General features: G+C 41.7%; 1 protein-coding gene across 21 annotated transcripts in view; it reads right to left on the minus strand.

Moving 5' to 3' along the window:
• KIAA0586 (KIAA0586 ortholog) overlaps window positions 1-17,475 on the minus strand; it is a 93,920-nt gene that overhangs the window by 24,859 nt on the left and 51,586 nt on the right. Inside the window, exon 34 of one of the 21 annotated variants that reach the window (XM_063399588.1) lies at window positions 1,048-1,618. The exons of 19 other annotated variants lie outside the window; for them this stretch is intronic. In XM_063399588.1, coding sequence (XP_063255658.1) covers window positions 1,479-1,618 — 140 coding nt within the window. In that variant the 3' untranslated portion in view covers window positions 1,048-1,478. Of the gene's footprint in view, window positions 1-1,047; window positions 1,619-17,475 lie in introns of those variants that run through there. One more of the 21 variants, XM_063399589.1, reaches the window with a different exon arrangement.

The raw sequence follows: 17,475 nt of genomic DNA on the forward strand, positions 1-17,475 counted from the left end.
TCCCTGGAATTGTCCAAGGCCAGGCTGGATGGGGCTTGCACAACCTGGGATAGTGGAAGGTGCCCCTGCCCATGGCAGCAGGGTTAGAACAAGATGATTTTTAAGGTCCCTTCCAACCTAAACTATTCCATTCTGTGATTCTCATTTGTGCTTTTCCTTTTTTATTAAGTGCTGTTGCATTTTGCACAAAGCCTGACACTCTTTTATCCCCACCCAAATCTGCTATTTATGTGTCTGTCACAACAGACAAGAGCACAACTCTGCAAGGTGCTCGAGAGACACCCTTGAAAGCTGAATCCTGGGGACATTACTGACCTTGAAGGCTGAAGCTCTCTCTTTTTCCATTTACCCTTGCACATGCTGCAGCAAATTAACTGAACCTTGTGGTCAATGAGATCAACAGAAAGCCAAAAGGAACTTCTAATATTTCTCTGTTAAGGCGAGATTAAATCAGTGTAGGCTCCAGAAAATAAGAGTAATGGGAACTGTTCACGGTTATGAGTATCTGCAACAACCAAGTGCCTTTCATAAGTGATGAGGAACAGAGCAAAAGCTGTGTTTGCCCTGCTTAGAAAAGAGCTCTTTTCCCAGTTTTTCTACTGGAACATATCTAATTCCTGTTTCTCATTTTGCTTGGATGCTGTTTGGGGCAGGTGATCCTACTTTCCTTCTGACAGAGGTAACACAAAGGTGCAGCAGTCCCTGGGAGAGTGGCACTGTGTCCATGCACTCTTGCTGTTAACCATTCCTGTGGCATTCCCAGCTGAGACTGTCGTGATTCTGAAGGGCTGAGACTGCAGGAATTAATTCTGTCTCATGAGAAGGAAAAAAAAATTACATTACAAGTGTAAAGAAATAGCCTGACTCACGCAATCTCTCATTGGCATGGTTCAAGATGGGAAAAAATCTTTAGGGAAACAAACATGAAATGCAGAGAAATTCTTGTAAATCTAAAAAAACAAATTCTTCATAATAACAATACAAACTCTACAGGTCTTTTTCACACACAGTTTTGAATTACTGGCTTGTCATAGTGGTCTTCTAAGGATGAACAGCCTCTGATGATACCTAGAAATACATTTCTCTTGCAGACTTTGGTTCTAAATGCATTTCCCTTTGGACAGTACTGATGTGATATTGAGCCAAGAGGTTTTCCATAAGTGAGACACACTTTTGCAGTGGATTTTAATACCAACCACCTTCACATTCACCTGTAAAACCATAAATATTTAAAAGGCCTTTATTGACTTCTACTCATGATGATTCTGAAAAATTGTATTTTATTTGCTTAAAAATAATTGATATATCCTCAGACAGAATCATCTAAAATAATAACAAAATTATAAGAAAAATAGTAGAAAATAAACAGTACTGAAAGGACTGTTATTTTGATGGAACAGCCAGACTATCACATTAGACAGACAAATGTACCAGTGACAACATCTTCAGACAGACACTGCCATAAACAGCCCTGAGCTTTAAAATGTGTCTGTCCCTGAAGAATCTCCATGTGCACTGCTCAGACTCTGTGTTTCATTATCTGTGTTCGTGCCAGGCAGCTGCACTGACCCCCCTGCTGCAGAAAGATGTGGATTCAGATGAGGGGCAGCATCCTCTCCTAAAAAAAAAAAAAGAAAAAAAAAGAAAAAAAGGAAAACTAAAGTCATTATTTGCTGTCTGCGAGAAATGACTGAACTCTGCTGAAGTCATCTCCATTTTCCATGGAAATACAGGCACACAGACACCCTTGCTGTCCTCTGAGGGTGCTGCTTCAGCCATCAGAACTCTCCTTACCAGGTAACAAAGGGATGAATTTCTGTGCATGCACAGAATTACTGAATGGTTTGGCTTGGAAGGGACCTCCAAGCCCAAACTCTGCCAGGGGCAGGGACACCTTCCACTATCCCAGGCTGCTCCAAGCCCCATCCAGCCTGCCCTGGAACACTGCCAGGGATGGGGCAGCCACAGCACCTTCACTGGGAAGAATTTCTTCCTAATCTCTAATTTAACTTTCCTCTCTGTTAGCTTCCAGCCATTCCCCTTTGTCTTGTCAGTCCATGCCCTTGTATAAAGTCCCTTTCCAGATTTTTTGGATGCCCTTTAGGTACTGGAAGGACTGAGTTTTATATATACATTGGGTTGTATTTACAGACACATATACCACACACACACACGTATAGATCTATAATCTTCAGCAGGCCCAGAATAATTTCAAATATATTTACTGGTGTTTTTCACAGCATTGGAATGGAAAAACATGGGCAAAAGTTAATGTATTTAGCCAAAGGAAGGAGACCAGATGAATCCATTCATGGAGCAGAAGAGCAAGTCTTGGATCAGGGTAGAGACAAAGAATGAAGGAACTCAGGAGAAATGGCACTGGGAGAATGGCACAGCATTCTCTCAACTGCAGAAAGAGCATTTTGGGATTTCAGTTGTCCTGGGGGCATTGAAGTGCAGCAGCTACAAGCAAAACAAACATATCTGAGTCCATGTACAGCAGCAAAGGCTGTCTTGGAGCTTGTTCTTATTCCGATAAGCTGTAACAATTCTCCCTTCCTCTGTGATAGACTAGGTAATTAAAACACTATTTTCCCAATAAAACCAAAATGTTAGGCTTTCTCTCACCCCAGTTAATTATCTACTATGTCACTGAAGCAGTCATCTGCATTCATCTGACTGGCAGCAAAGCACGCTTCGAATGGCTAATTAAAACAAAACCCCACTGCTAAAATAAAATTCCATCAGTGTTTTTCCTGCTAGAACAGCAGCCTGGGAAGTCAAACACGAGTGAGGCCAAAGACAGTAAAGGCAGGACATGGAGTGACCTGTGCCAGCACAGATCTTGCTGTTCAGGAAGGCAGCAGGAGCACAGGAGCATTTTTTGTGTCCTCGGGGAATCAGCACAACCCCCGGGGAGGAAAAGGCTTGGGGAGACCTTGGAGCAGCCTTCCAGGACCTGAGTGGGCTCTAAGAGAGCTGGAGAGGGATTTTCCACAAGGTTATGGAGTGATGGAATAAGGGGAGTGGCTTTAAACTAAAAAAGAGCAGAGTTAGAGGGAATATTGGGAAGAAAGTATTGGTTATGAGGGTGGTGAGGACCTGGCAAAGGTTGCCCAGAGCAGCTGTGGCTGCCCCTGGATCCCTGGAAGTGTTCCAGGCATGCTGGACAGGGCTTGGAGCAACCTGGGATAGTGGAAAGTGTCCCTGTCATGGCAGGGTTTGGAATGGGATGGGCTCTAAAGTTCCTCCAAACCCAGACCATTCTGGGATTCTGGGATTGCAGTCTGCAGCTGTGTTTGTGTGATAAAAAAAGGCTGCTAAGAAGAAAAGCAAAGGGTTTGTTTGGTCAGACCTGAAAATGGCACAGTGAAGATGTGACTGTGCAGTGCCCAGGGAAACCTGGTAAATCATCCTCTACCAAAGCCCCTCTCCAACACTAGATGTAGTTTGATGCTTTCAAAGCTTGACTTTCTTAATAATTTCCACAGTCATGTCACATTCCATGATGTCATTGTTTCAACAGCTGTTTTCAGGTTTGTTAAAAAAAATGAAAAAAAGAAAAAAATGGAAGGAAAAAAAGAAAGTAATATTCCCTTATCCCAAGGCTCTGTCAGAACTTCTCAAGTCTTTGATTCTGGGAGTGCTAAAAGAAAGTATCACATTAGTCTGCATTCCTCCTAACACATACTTTAATATATTTTACAGCTATACTACAGACCAATTTTACAATAGTTATAAAATTCTAAAAGACAGAAAAATTAAAAAGAATAATTCCATCTACTTGCTCAACAGAAAAGTCACCAGATCCTGAGCTATCAAAATATCTTTAAATTAAAAATACCCCAAAGTCAACATTGCCATTTTTTAAAGGCAGAAATCTGAAGTCTCTGACTTTGTTAAATTCACACAGAAAATACAGAACGTGGATTTTCAGCATTTTAACTGTGAAAAAACTGTGGATATCATATTTCAGCTAGATGGGAGATTCTGCTCCAAGACTGTAACTTCCCAGGATAGAAAGCTGCTAGTCCTGAACCTCTACATTGGCCCCAAAAATGTAACTACCAAGTTACCCTCGCATGTGTTTTATCATTATTACCTTTTGCTGAGTGTAACCTCGTGCACATACAGTGCATAAAACACTTTATATATACACATACAGGGAGGGGTATGGGAATAAAGACACAAATAGAGGCAGACTGGTTTAAATCCTTGTATAGCCCCTGGTCTGCTCCTTCTTTAATAATGTGATATTCCATTTTATGTCTTCCCCTCATCAGAGAGCAGCTCATAGCCAATATTAAGATGGTTTCCTCTTTAACACTGAGTTTCTCACCAGCACAGATATGCGACCTGCAATGGTTAAAATCTTTTGATACACCATAAAAATGGAAATGAAATTTTTTTGCTTTACAAAGCACGAAAGGGCAAGCAGGCAGGTAATCTTCATGGCTTCCCCCCCCCCCCTTTTTTGAGGCTCTGGGAGTACTCAGTACAATTTTGTAATCATGTAGTTAGGTGCATTTATAAAAATTTTCCTTGTTAAAATCCAATAAATGGAGCGTGTGACCTTAGGTGACCTCCAGTTTTCCAAATTCATTGACACCATCTAATAGAATAAATTCATATGAACTGTGAAAACTGACACTCATGGTAAGAGAGTCCTTGGCTGCTAGAAACTCATCAGTGACTGAAAACATCTTGGTGACCCACTGATGGAAAAGGTCACATTTCAGATCAGAGATTTTTCCTGTTCTTGGCACCCTGTAACAAATTCATGTACAGTACTAAATTTCCAGACCTTTGTTTAACAGAAGCATAAAAATTAATGGTGTGTCAACCATCCAGTGACCTGTGAAGGGAGTTTTTCTCTAAGAGGCACTGTCACACTCAGAATATGCCATATACAAAGGGTGTCAGGAATGTGTGCCAAAGGAAAAAGGAATCAACCACACTGGAGGGAGGTTTGGTTACTCACACCACATGGCAACAGTAAGAACAAAGAAAAATGTCTAAAATCTTTCTTTTTGAATTTTTCTATTTGGCAAAATAAAAAGACTAAACAAGTCTGACTTTTAAGCCAAATGAAAACCATGTGCTTTAACTCCTCTGACTGGGTGTCTATATATTAAATAAAATTATTTTAAATCTATCTGGGGATGAAAGAGAGCTGTATCTTGTAAGTGAAATTGTAATCATGGAAACACAGAATGGTTTGGGCTGGAAGGGACCTTAAAGCCCACCCAGTCCCACACTCTGCTAAGGGCAGGGACACCTCCCACTATCCCAGGCTGCTCCAAACTCCATCCAACCTGTCCTGGAACACTTCCAGGGATCCAGGGGCAGCCACAGCTTCTCTGGGCAGCCTGTGCCAGTGTCCCATCACCTTCACAATCCAGATTTTTTTTCCAGTATCTAATCTAAACCTACTCTCTTTCATTTTGAAGCCATTCCCCCTTGTCCTGTCATTCCATACTCTTGTGAATCATCTCTGCCCATCGAGACAATAAATAGGGAGAGGTTTGAAGGATCAGGACCTAGGTTATTTTTCAGCATAAAAGCAGAACCATAATTACTATAATTACCTACATATTGCTTCCTAAAAAATTTCCAAACAATTCTCCCTCTATCCCCCAAATGAAGCAGCTCTCTTCAAGAGCAAGAATAAACTTCCAAGACTGTAAAAAGAACTCCACTGCAGTGCTCTCATTCCTTTAATAGCAAGGGCTGATAGGAATGGCTTGTTTCTTCTTCTGCCAGATTCCAGCTGCTTTGCTTTGTTTATTCCTGACTTCAAAGTTTCAAACACTGTCCTGTCCCAACAAATAACTTCCTCCAGATGGCATTAGCTCTGAGCACTGGGGTAGCACAGCACCTGCAGATCTAACTCAGAATCTTAAAATCTTCACTGAAAGTGTCTTTTTTTTCTGTCATTCCCTCATTTTGCTTTTTCCCCACATAAAAAGATTTACATCTGGCATATAGTTACAAAGACCATTAGAAGGGAAACAGAGTTGTCAGAAATTCTTTATGTGAATGGCTGAAGAAAATTAGAAGAATTAATATCTGCAGGCTCAAAGGTAACACAACCAGTGTCAGTAGAAACATTTTATAGAGTCACAGAATGGTTTAGGTTGGAAGGAACCTTAAAGACCATTCAGTTCCACCCCCTGCCATGAGCAGGGACACCTTCCACCAGACCAGGTTGCTCCAAGCTCTGTTCAATCTGGCCTGGAACACTGCCAAGGATGGAGCAGCCACAGCTTCTCTGGGCACCCTATGCCAAGGTCTCAGCACCCTCACAAGAATTCTTCTCTAGGATCTCACCTAGCCCTGCCCTCTGTCAGTCTGAAGTCATTGTCCCTTGTCCTGTCACTCCAAACCCTTGTCCCAAGTCCCTCTCCAGCTCTCTTGGAGCCCCTTTAGGCACTGGCAGGGCCTTTAAGGTCTCACTGGAGTCTTCTCCAGGCTGAACATCCCCAGCTCTCAGCCTGTCAGTCTCTCCTATCTCACCTCAGTGCTCCTCTCTTATCTGTTCCTCTCCTTTCTCCTCTCTCAGCCTCTCTGCTCCTTTTACCTGTAAGCAAACCTGCCAGGTACAGATTTGTACCCATGTGTCCTGTCTGTGTCTCCATGGGTTTGTGTGGAACCACCCTGAAATTCCCTCCCTTTCATGTGGCTGTACAGGTGAGTTACCAAGCACAGCAACCCTAGAAGTGGCTTTTTTGGCAAAATCAAAATTATTCCAGGCTTGCTGGGCTAACACATACTGATTAGAAACATCCATAGTTTGATGTAAGTAATTCTGAAGGCTGAAGCGAAAGGAGAAATTACACTGCAATGTCAGTCATGCTACTAACTATAATGATATTTAGCATTTCCAGTTCAGTCACATTTAGCTGTATTGTGCATACTGGCTATTTAATGTTTCTGGAAATCAATGGCTTATAAAGTTGAAAGTGGGTAGGTTATGGAAATAAATTTATACAATCTTTTCAGGAATAAGCAGGGCCATCAACAGGTTCTCAAATAATCCTAATTTTTGGGCAAATTATTCTCCATTTGTTAGAAATGAGAGTTCCACCTCCAGAGCTTTTCCTGCTCTTGCCACCTTGAATCCACGGGCTGGTTTAGGTTATTGTGGTGAAGCTGGCATTCCTCAGCTCTGCCAGAAATGTGCTTTTTAGGGCAGGGGCTCTCTTGTTGTCGTGTGAATGCTTTGCCAAACATTTACCTGCAGAGAGCCCTGCCTTCCACTGGGACAGAAACACAGAAAACAAGAACAAGATGTCCTGCAAATGCCTGCAGTTCTCTTTTTTAACTCCAACCCAGACTGCCCCAACTTCGCTGTTTCATGACAAACAGAAAAGACTCGAGGCAAAACAAGGCCAAATTTCTAAGGCTGAGTTACATGAAAGGGGTACATTTACAATTAGAACACTTGAGCTGTTTTGCAGAAATGGACAGACATCTGGAGGACTTGAGCCAAAAATGTCTGGATTTAAAAGCACGACTCTACTGCTGGAGCTGAAAAAACACAGTTTCATTCTCAAAGGCTGCAGCCAACTCATAAACTCCCCTAAGTGGGCCACAGACACCAGTGGAGACAGAGAACTATATAGCATGAGTTCAGTTCAAGTTCTGACCTAAACTTGGCAAATTCCACCTTCCTCTCAGTGTCATGTACTTACAAAAACCCTGCGCACAGAAAATAAACACGTGGATACACACACTGTGCTTTTGCTGTTTGTTTGTGTAACCCCCAATGTATAGCCCAGCTATAAATATTTCCAAAAAGAAAATAAATGCAGATCCCCAGCCAGTAAAAGAGGGTGGGGCCAGCCTCAGCAGTTAACAAATATTTCAAAGCAGAATATTTGAAAATGGTTTTTTCCTCCTCTCAAGTCGGAGTTCAAGGTTCAGTGGTTTTCCAAAACATTCTGTATTCCCACCAATAGCAACACTAAACAGAACAAAAACTAGAAATACATTAAATAAACTAGAACCAGATTTTTCAAAATCCTAACACAGAGAGCGGTGGGGAAGGGCAGACAGAAAGCAGCTCCAAAAACATCCAGAAATGAGATAGTGGAGTTTACTAAATCAATATTTCCTTTTGGTGTCTCAAATCTACTCTGCTCCTTTAGATCTGGCATCTTTTGCTCTGTGGAACCTCTCACTGCTTAACAAATTTATTCCCTGGCCACGTCTCTTGCTGCTGCTTCCCACCAAATCCCTTCCAAAACACGTGTAATGATCTTTCCAAATAAGTGCAATAATTATTAATACTAAGAAGAAGTATTAGAAGTGAATTTGATTTTTCCATACAGATGGCTGTGATTTTTGGGTGTGCAATTGGCTCAGAACAAATAGTTCAATATTTAAGCACTGCTCTCTCTAGGCTGCAAGCATTTTCTTGAGGAAAATTCAGATGAGACTCTGTGGCAAATACTTTTATTTCAAAATAAAACAGGAAGGAGTTGGCTCCTTACTGGTCCAGAGGCTTTGAAAAACCACCAGGAGCAAAAAGTATCTTGTGCAAGGGCCAGGGGGAGGAGTAATCCCTAAATCCACAAGAGATAACCTAGGTAAACAGCTGGTGGAATCAGGAGAATCTGACAAGTGATAATTAAAATTCTGCAGATCTAATGGTGTAATTAATATTTGACTTATTCAGTAAAATTAAATATTACCTACATAACAATTTTTTTCCCTAATTTTATGCAAAGTCTAACCAGCAAGTGGACAGGAAGGTAATTTTAAAAGCATATTTCTATAATACATTTTGGCTCTGTTATTCATACTTTCATGTTTGGGGCTCCAAAAGACATTTTAATGCCTGTATCTGAAACAAAATAAAGAAGCTAAAAAGAAAAGGAACTCAATGATCAATCGTGGGAATTCACACTTAATTCTAAGATAAAGTTCTGCTGAATTCCCTCAGGATGCAGAGTCAGTCAGTGCAAAGCCAGCAGTAGGACTGGCTCCACTGAGACCTCCTATCTTAATGATATTAATTGCAGCAATACTGCCTCCAGCTTATCTGCATCGTGCCACAGTGGCAGACATAACAGCATTCACAGCCTTCTTGGGGAGTGGCAAGAAATAAAAATCAAAGCATCTTTTTAATTCTTAGAAGTTACATGGCCTCCTTTTATTGAAAAGTAATGTAAAAAAAAATTTACACAAATAATTAAAGTTGAACGACCAAAGTCAAGTGATGTTTCACCATCAATTAGGATTTGAAAATTAAGATTAAAATCTTCCCAGTTCACAGCTAAGATGCAGGTGGGGTTTCTCTGTGAGGCTGTGGATGCTCCATCCTGGGCAGTGTCCAAGGCCAGGCTGGACCTTGGAGCTCCGTGGAAGACAGTGGAAGGTGGCAGGGGGATGGAACTGGAGAATTTCAGGCTGTCCAGCCCTGCCAAAAATCAAAAAAAATCCCTAGGAATCTCAGAGGACAAGTTTCAGTGAAACCCTGTGAGAAGACACAAGCTACTGTACCACTAAAAAGTTCAGTGAGAGACCTGGATGAGCTCTCCCTCAAATAGGCAGGAGGATTTCCTGGGCAAGGAGGTTTGGTCCCCTCCATCCAAGGCTGCAATCTGCACCCAGACCTCAGTGAAAGTTAGGAGTGGGTACCAGAAGGAGAAGAGAAAATTTTCTGTCTGAAGGGCAGTGCTGCAGGGAAGAATTTTCTCACTGCAAGTCACTCCTCACGTATAATGGAGTCACTAAATGCATTCCTATCATAAAAAATTAAATAAGAAAACTTCAAATAACAAGTGTTTTTCTAGATGACCACAAAAAATAGCTTTATTTCTCTAGTCTGAATACTTAAATATTCACATGATCCTGTGCATTTGTTTTGATGATTTTCACTAACAAAGTCATGGGATTCCCCATATGGAAACATTTTGCCAAGACTCCCTTTACTGTGCTACCATTACCATGAGATTAAAATGCTTGTACCTACAGCACAATTACCCCAAATTTTTGTAATTACACCTTTTCAAAAGAAGATGATGAACATTTTCGCCAGGAACAAAACAAAACAAGACAGAACAAAAGCCAGCCCTATACAGTTAGCATTTTCTAATGGTCAGTCTAATAAATTCCAGAACATTTCTAGTACATAAACAAACAAACTTATAAAAAATCCACCTTTTCCAGCCTTTTGTTTAGCAGCAGAGAGTGGCCACTACAGGTCTTACCATTTGTGGGTATCAATGACCTTTGGAAAATGTATAGGAATCAGCATTTCTAGGAAGCTTAGAGAGGCAAACAACTTTTCTGTTAGCTCAGAAAGAGGATTGACTCAGTAAGCACATGTTCAAACAAGGAAAAAAATTAAATGTCTATGCTGGAAGATTTGGGAGCTCACTGTTACAGAAGCATAAAATCATTTAGGTTAGAAAACACTTCTAATACCATCAGGTCCAACCATTAGCCCACCACCACCATGTTCACCCTAAACCACGTTCCCAAGTACCACATCCAACACATTTTTTTCAACATTTCCAGGGATGGTGATTCTGACACTCCCTGGGCAGCCTGTTCCAATATCTGACCACCCTTTCAGTGCAGAAATTTTTCAGAATATCCAAACTAAACCTCCCTTGGTGCAACTTGAGACCATTTCCTCTGGTCCTGTCTGTGTGCAGACCCTGTTCTGACCTGCTCTTGAAATGAGCACTCACTGTGATGACAAGTAACTCTGCCTTCACAATCTAATGCCTGGGACCAGAAACTTGGAAAGGTCTGAGAGTAAATATATGATTTTATCTTGTGCTATTTTAAAGTTTGTTAAAATCTAAAATGATTAAACTTTGTGCAATAGAGATAAGCATTCTTCCTTGTTAAAAAAAAAAAAAAAGGATACAAAAACCTTGGCCTGTTACATGGGAAAGAGTAAAACCAAAATTCCTTTGCAATACTTGGGTGAATCTGAGCTCTAAACCAGTAGAATAAATGAAATGTATTGCTTTCCATTTATGTTGCACATTAAGCACAGTGCTCCACCTTCTCAGGTCTCTCTCAGACACACCAGGGATTTTAATATCACACCCCCCATCTCTGCTAAGTGATATAAAACACAGGGAGAACTGCAGGCAGCTCCCACCAGCCCTGTGCCTCCTGAAGGATTCTCTGCAATGAACAGCTCCCCAGCAGCACCAGAGAAACCAACAACTCTTGTCAGGAGCTGCTCAGCACAGCCCCTAGAGCTGGTGTCAAGCCTTGAACAGTCCCTTTCCATCAGGTTCTCTTTTGGGCAGATGTTCTTTCCCTCTGGAGCTGCAGCACATGCACACAAACTGGAATTTGGGATGCTGGCTGCATCAATTTCCTTCAGGAAGCTCTGCAGCTCTTTTGACTCTTCCCAGCTCAGCCTGTTGGAGCTAAACCTGGTGAGCACCTGGATCATCCACAGCTCCTCTCAGTGCCTGGCCAGGAGCAGGATTAACAGAGCTTGTAGGCACCTAGGGAAAATCATTTATTAAATGTCCCTGGTTAAAATACAGGAAGATCTGCACTGCAAAGGAGCATATATGGAAATCCAGTCTGCATGTGTGGGAGCAGAGTGTGGGCTCTGCCTGATGATGGACACGACTTGGAATTATCCAACCATTCAGGCTGGGAGAGTCTCTGAGGTGAGGGGCACAGACCTGGCTCTGCATCATTGCAGAGCACACACCTGAACTCAGGAGCTGCTCACAGGGACAGAGTCACACAAAGCTCCTCAGCAAAGCAGCTCCTGCAAACCCTCCACACCCCTGACAATGACACAAGACTCAATTATTTAGCACAATCCTGATCTGACATGATGACACCCAGTGTGTGCCAGCAGGAAAAGCACAAAGGCAAAGGAAGTCTTATCTCGTGTGCCTCATGGAATTTAATGGCTCCCCAGAATGTTACCTGGAGCAAATTCATTCCCATTACACACACAACACACTCCCAAGTTCAGGAACACTTTCTCTGCAAGTAGCAGATAAAGCAATCTGTTTTCTGGTAGTTTCTTGCACATGCTACAATAAGATCAGAATTTTAAGACACGTTATCCATTATTTTCTTTCTTTCTGCCTCTTAAATATCAGGGAAGAACTGAGTCTGGAATAGAATTAAAATTCAACACATCTCCAAGTTGGGGAATATGTCTTCCCTCGTCATTACTCTGTCACTGAGCATTATGCTGCCTACACAAGAGCAGCAGAGAATAAATGCTTAAAGATCATCTTTCTTTACACAAACATTTAAGTGTCACTGTTATTTGATGCAATATTGGGTTTTTTTTTTAAATCTTGGAGGCAGAGAAGAGATGTGTTGCAAAATCTGTGCAACAGGACTGTCTCCTTCAATGCTGGAAGTTTGGAAAGGGTCTGGATCATGCCTGGGGCCTCTCTCAATAATTTTGCAATGCGAACTGCAATCTAGTTTTAACTCTGCTATTACAGAGTTCCTTCAGATGAGAAGTAAACAGGTTAATGCAGACTCATTGTGCATTACTCTGTATTTTTAAAGAGCTGCTTGGAAAGGGAGTAGTGGAGTATCCAAGGTGTAGCTTTATGAGCACAACCTCCATTTATCAGGCACAGAAAGTTTCCTGGAAACCTATTGGAAATCTGATAAGAAAAATCCTCATTAAGAATCATTTGCTTGTTTAATTTTCACTTATTGAGCTTTAATGTACCATAAAAGCAGTAACAACAGTGCCTTAACTAAATACTGCTTGTCTTGCATTCATTAATTTTAGAAGAACACAAAAGTGCCTGTAGATACAGGAAGCTGCTGGAAAACAAAAAGGAACCGATCGCATAAAGTCAAATGAGAGAATTTTTTCTTTTTTTTGTGGAACAGGGAGTTCAACAAAAATGTATTCTGTTCACTGTACACACGACACCAATGGGAATAAGAGCCAGTTCAAGTTCTAAGTTACCATTACTTGGGTAATGGCTTCAAGCTGCAAGGCACAGCTGTATGGGCCCAGCCAGACAGGCTATCACAGCAATGCTTTGATAGCATGGGGCCCTTAAGTGTCAGGATATAGAAAAGGCAGCAGTTGTTGGCTGTGAAAACAGTCTGATACAAACCAGATGGGGACTCACTTCATGGGCAACACAAAGGAAAACAATTGGCTCATTCAACAAAGTCAGGCCACTGCCCCAGAGAATTAACAGAAGACAATAACAGTCAACCAGAGTTGATGCAAACAAGAAACAGCCATGTGGTTACGGTTTAAGGAATTGTTTCTCCTCAGACTAAACATAAAGTTTTGATTTCTAATTCTCATATTCATTAATTTCAGTCTCGTTTACAAGCCCCTTCTTCCTCCAAAGTCTTCCGTGTAATTCATTTATGTAGCACCAGCCTTCACACACCTACTTAAACAAGAAAAAAAATCTATGACAAAGGCAGCTATATTAATTTAATGTTTCCTGAGGAATGCCAAGACCACAGACAACTTTCTGAACCGTGGCAGAACAACATTACAGATACATAGAGTGTTATTAGACATATTTACATGCATATGGCAATATATTTACTGATCTTTTTGATTTGAAATGCATAAAGCCCAACAGGTCACATGCTGGGTTACCAGAGTACAGATGTCCTCCAGTTTTGTGAAGAGTTCTTCTGGTTTCTTACTTAGGTTTTTTTTAAGCAAACTTCAGATCAATTATGTTGCCATAGAAGAGTTTTTCAGGCTACAGTTAAAAAATCTATTAAAAATAGCTATTACCAAACCTTTTTTGAAGCAATCAGAAATTTAAAAACTGCCTATTTCAGCCATAACCCAAAAAAAAATCCCCAGCCCACTCATATTTAGAAGCTTGTAGAAGATTATGGTCCAAAATCTTAATTGCTCTTGCTGTTTTATTACAGGAAATATGAAAGTGACATGTGCAAAGGTATTTTGATTACAAATTACTTACAGAGATTGCACAATAACTCAGACCTCTAAGGGCCTTCTGCAATTTCACTCTCAGACTGAAAACATCTGAACTTTCTTTTCATAAACTTCAGACCATTCCCCCTGGCAGGCCCTGCACCGTGGAGCTCCCCACGGGTGTGAGAGAGCACGGAAATCTGAGCAAGGATTGCACATGGAGATGTCCTGGGTGCCTTGGGAAATCCTGGCTCCTTCAGCTTTAGCACACCTCCACACATCATGGAATCACAGGAGGGTTTGGGGTGGAAGAGACCTAAAAAACATCTTATTTCAACCTCCTGCCATGGCAGGGACACCTTCCACTGGGCCAGGGTGCTCCAAGCCTTGTTCAGTTTCACCTTGGACACTTCCAGGGATCCAGGGGCATCCACCAAGCCCCATCCAGCCTGGCCTTGGACACTTCCAGGGATGGAGCATCCACCAAGACCCATTCAGCCTGGCCTTGGACACTTCCAGGGATCCAGGGGCATCCACCAAGCCCCATCCAGCCCAGCCTTGGACACTTCCAGGGATCCAGGGGCATCCACCAAGCCCCATCCAGCCCGGCCTTGGACACTTCCAGGGATTCAGGGGCATCCACCAAGCCCCATCAAGCCCGGTCTTGGACACTTCCAGAGATGGAGCATCCACCAAGACCCATCCAGCCTGGCCTTGGACACTTCCAGGGATGAGGCATCCACCAAGCCCCATCCAGCCTGGCCTTGGACACCTCCAGGGATGAGGCATCCACAGTTTCTCTGAGCAACCTGCACCTCACCACTCTCACAGGGAAGAATTTTTTTTGTAATATCCAATCTAAACCCACTCTGAATCTCTGGTTCTCGTTTAACAGGCTGACTCTGGAATGATAGTTTGTCCTTTAAGAAAGTGAAAAAACTCTCTCTCTTGAATTAATGAATCAGAGAGTCAGGCCCTAATCATCCTCTTGAGTGGTTGTAGCCTTCAGCTGCTGTGGTTCTCCAGCCTTTGAGCGTGGCTTCACTTCAAAAAAACAGGCCAAAACGCAGCCTTGGCTGCATTCAAACCAAACCACCACATACTGTAGGTAGAAAAAGCAGGTTTACTTCAGTGTCATGCCCTGAGCACAGAGCCAACAGAGCCATTGAGTGCTGTGCTCTGTCTGAGCTCAAACACCTCCCCGGCAGAACCACAGGGCCGGTTTCCAAAAGCGCAGCCAAACTCCTCAAACCCGGCTGCAGGGCTGGGCTGTCACATCGTAGCAAGAGGAGACTTTGCCTGCAGTGCTGCTATTATTCATTTTTCACATCATATATCTCGAGGTCAGACCACATTTTCTACGTGCAGCTGAAATTTTGGGTCGAGTCTCTCTGTTAGGTCGTTACTGGAAAATGATGAACCTTAGGAACAGAACAGCCTTTATTTATCAAGCCTTAAAACCTCAGAGATACTGGCAGTCACAGCCCTGCATTAAAAGCAGATGAGAGAGGAGCAGAAACCTCTTTAAACCCCAGGTCTGCCTGCAGAGGCAAACCCCAATTGCTGTTATAAAAAGGGTTTTGGATATGGTGTGTCAGAGAATGCCTGCACATAAAGGCCAGCTGGAGCAGGGGGAGGCACGGCTGCCCAGGCTCCCTCAAAGTGAGGATTCCAACAGGAAACTGCTCCCCTCTTTCTCTTTTTTTTTTTAAATTTTAATCAGGAAGGAAGCTTCATCTTCAGAAACAAGCCTTCCCTGTGTAATCTCCCTGCCTGGCTGTCTCTAGGAGCGAGTCCACTTACTGAAATAAGCAACAGGCGCTTCTGAGAAGTCAACAGTGGATTTACACTGGAACTCAAACCAGTAAATATTTCCCATTTATAACTCTGATTTACATAACGTGGCAGTTGTTAAGTAAATTAAACAACTGTCTCAAGATCTGTAATTATGGTTTCAGGATAATAAAAACACGGCAAAAAAAGAAAGTCCGAAATTAAGCAATTTCCAACGAATTCCATGCTTTTTACTTCTGAAGATACAATGGCCTGACAAGGACAGACACTGCAGCTGTTTCACTGTCTTTAAACAAACACAGCTCGGCCTAACTCTTGCAATATGCACAGTGCCTAAAACAAAGTGATGATATGCAGATTATGAAATTATGACTTTACTGTAACAACCTGAGTTAGGATGGAAAGCAGCAGATCACCTGATTAAGACTAAACCACCTTGACTGGCTAATTTTGAGCCAAAATATAAACAAAATTCTACCAGACCTGGAAAAGGTGAGATACATTTTCATTGTCCACATCTGGTTGATGATTTATTAATTTGTATTAAAAATACATGCCTATTTGACATTAAAAAAAGGAAGAGTTAACTGGAAGGCAAAGTCACACTGTACAGAAAGGGAAACAGTTTATTCCCTGCAGCCAAAGCACTGGGGAAAAAAATGCATTTCACAGACCTGCTCCATATTTTGTGTCACACTCAACAACTTTCACTCAGGTTGTTTTAGAACTGTGCTTAAAACTAGCTCTTCCTTCTTTAGAAGCAAACCAGAAGTTTTAGATTAGAGCAGAACAACAGGACATACAAAGGTTCTAAATTTAAATTAAGTTTTTCTAGGTGTATGGGGGTTTTTTTCTCTCCTGAATGACAGCACTCATGATAAAAACCAGAGCACAGTAGTCCACAGACAAAGTTTAACCCATCTCCATCATTTACTACTGTTCCTTGCAAAGGCAGTCACCAAAAGCACATTTGCAAGTGGTATTTCAGAGATGAGCACATGTTGTACTTCACTTACAGAATCAGTTGCATGAAGATGAAGAGGGTTTTATTCCAGCTTTATGTTAGGAAATGTTATTCCACAGAGTTACAAAACACAGCCCCATGTGCAGCCTCAGCACTGAGCAACAGGTCATGCATGACAACTTTAATCTTCACTCAATCTTACCCTATTTTTTAACAAGAATGCTACTTTGGCAGCCTGCATTTCTCAAAATCAGCATGTTATCAAAGAGGAGCATTAGCAGTATTTACATAGTGTTCTTCATTTGGAAGACATCCTAGATAACATTTACTCCATGCTGTTGCCTTATTTGAAAATTTAATGGGCCCCTTTTCTTAAGAAATTAATCCTGTGGTTTTGGGAACCCTATATTTATATTTAATTATAAGCAGCCTTTGTATCACTGTATTGAGAAGGTGGAGCTGGGCAAACCTGGCTTTTCTTTGGTGCATGAAGTCAAAGGTTTGTTTACTCCTAAAGCATTTAAAAAAACAAGAAATAAAGAACCAGGTAACAACACTGGTCACCAGCATGACAATGCCTGTAAGTCAAGTCCTTTCACAGTCTAATAAGCAGTAGAATTTTAAAAATACCATTTGATTGTGGACACAAATTGTCTAAATATCCATCTTTATAGGTCACTTTGGTTCTCTTCATAACTTTACAGCTGTGCCTTGCCTTTCCCAGCATTGCCAAAAATTTACAAAGCATTAAAAAAGAAAACAAAAAAAAAAGTTTATCATCTGAGAATGACAGCTGTGAATCCCCAGCCTGCTCTGTAAAAGAGGT

Source organism: Prinia subflava, chromosome 5 (assembly GCF_021018805.1).
Source record: "Prinia subflava isolate CZ2003 ecotype Zambia chromosome 5, Cam_Psub_1.2, whole genome shotgun sequence".
NCBI lineage: Eukaryota > Metazoa > Chordata > Aves > Passeriformes > Cisticolidae > Prinia > Prinia subflava.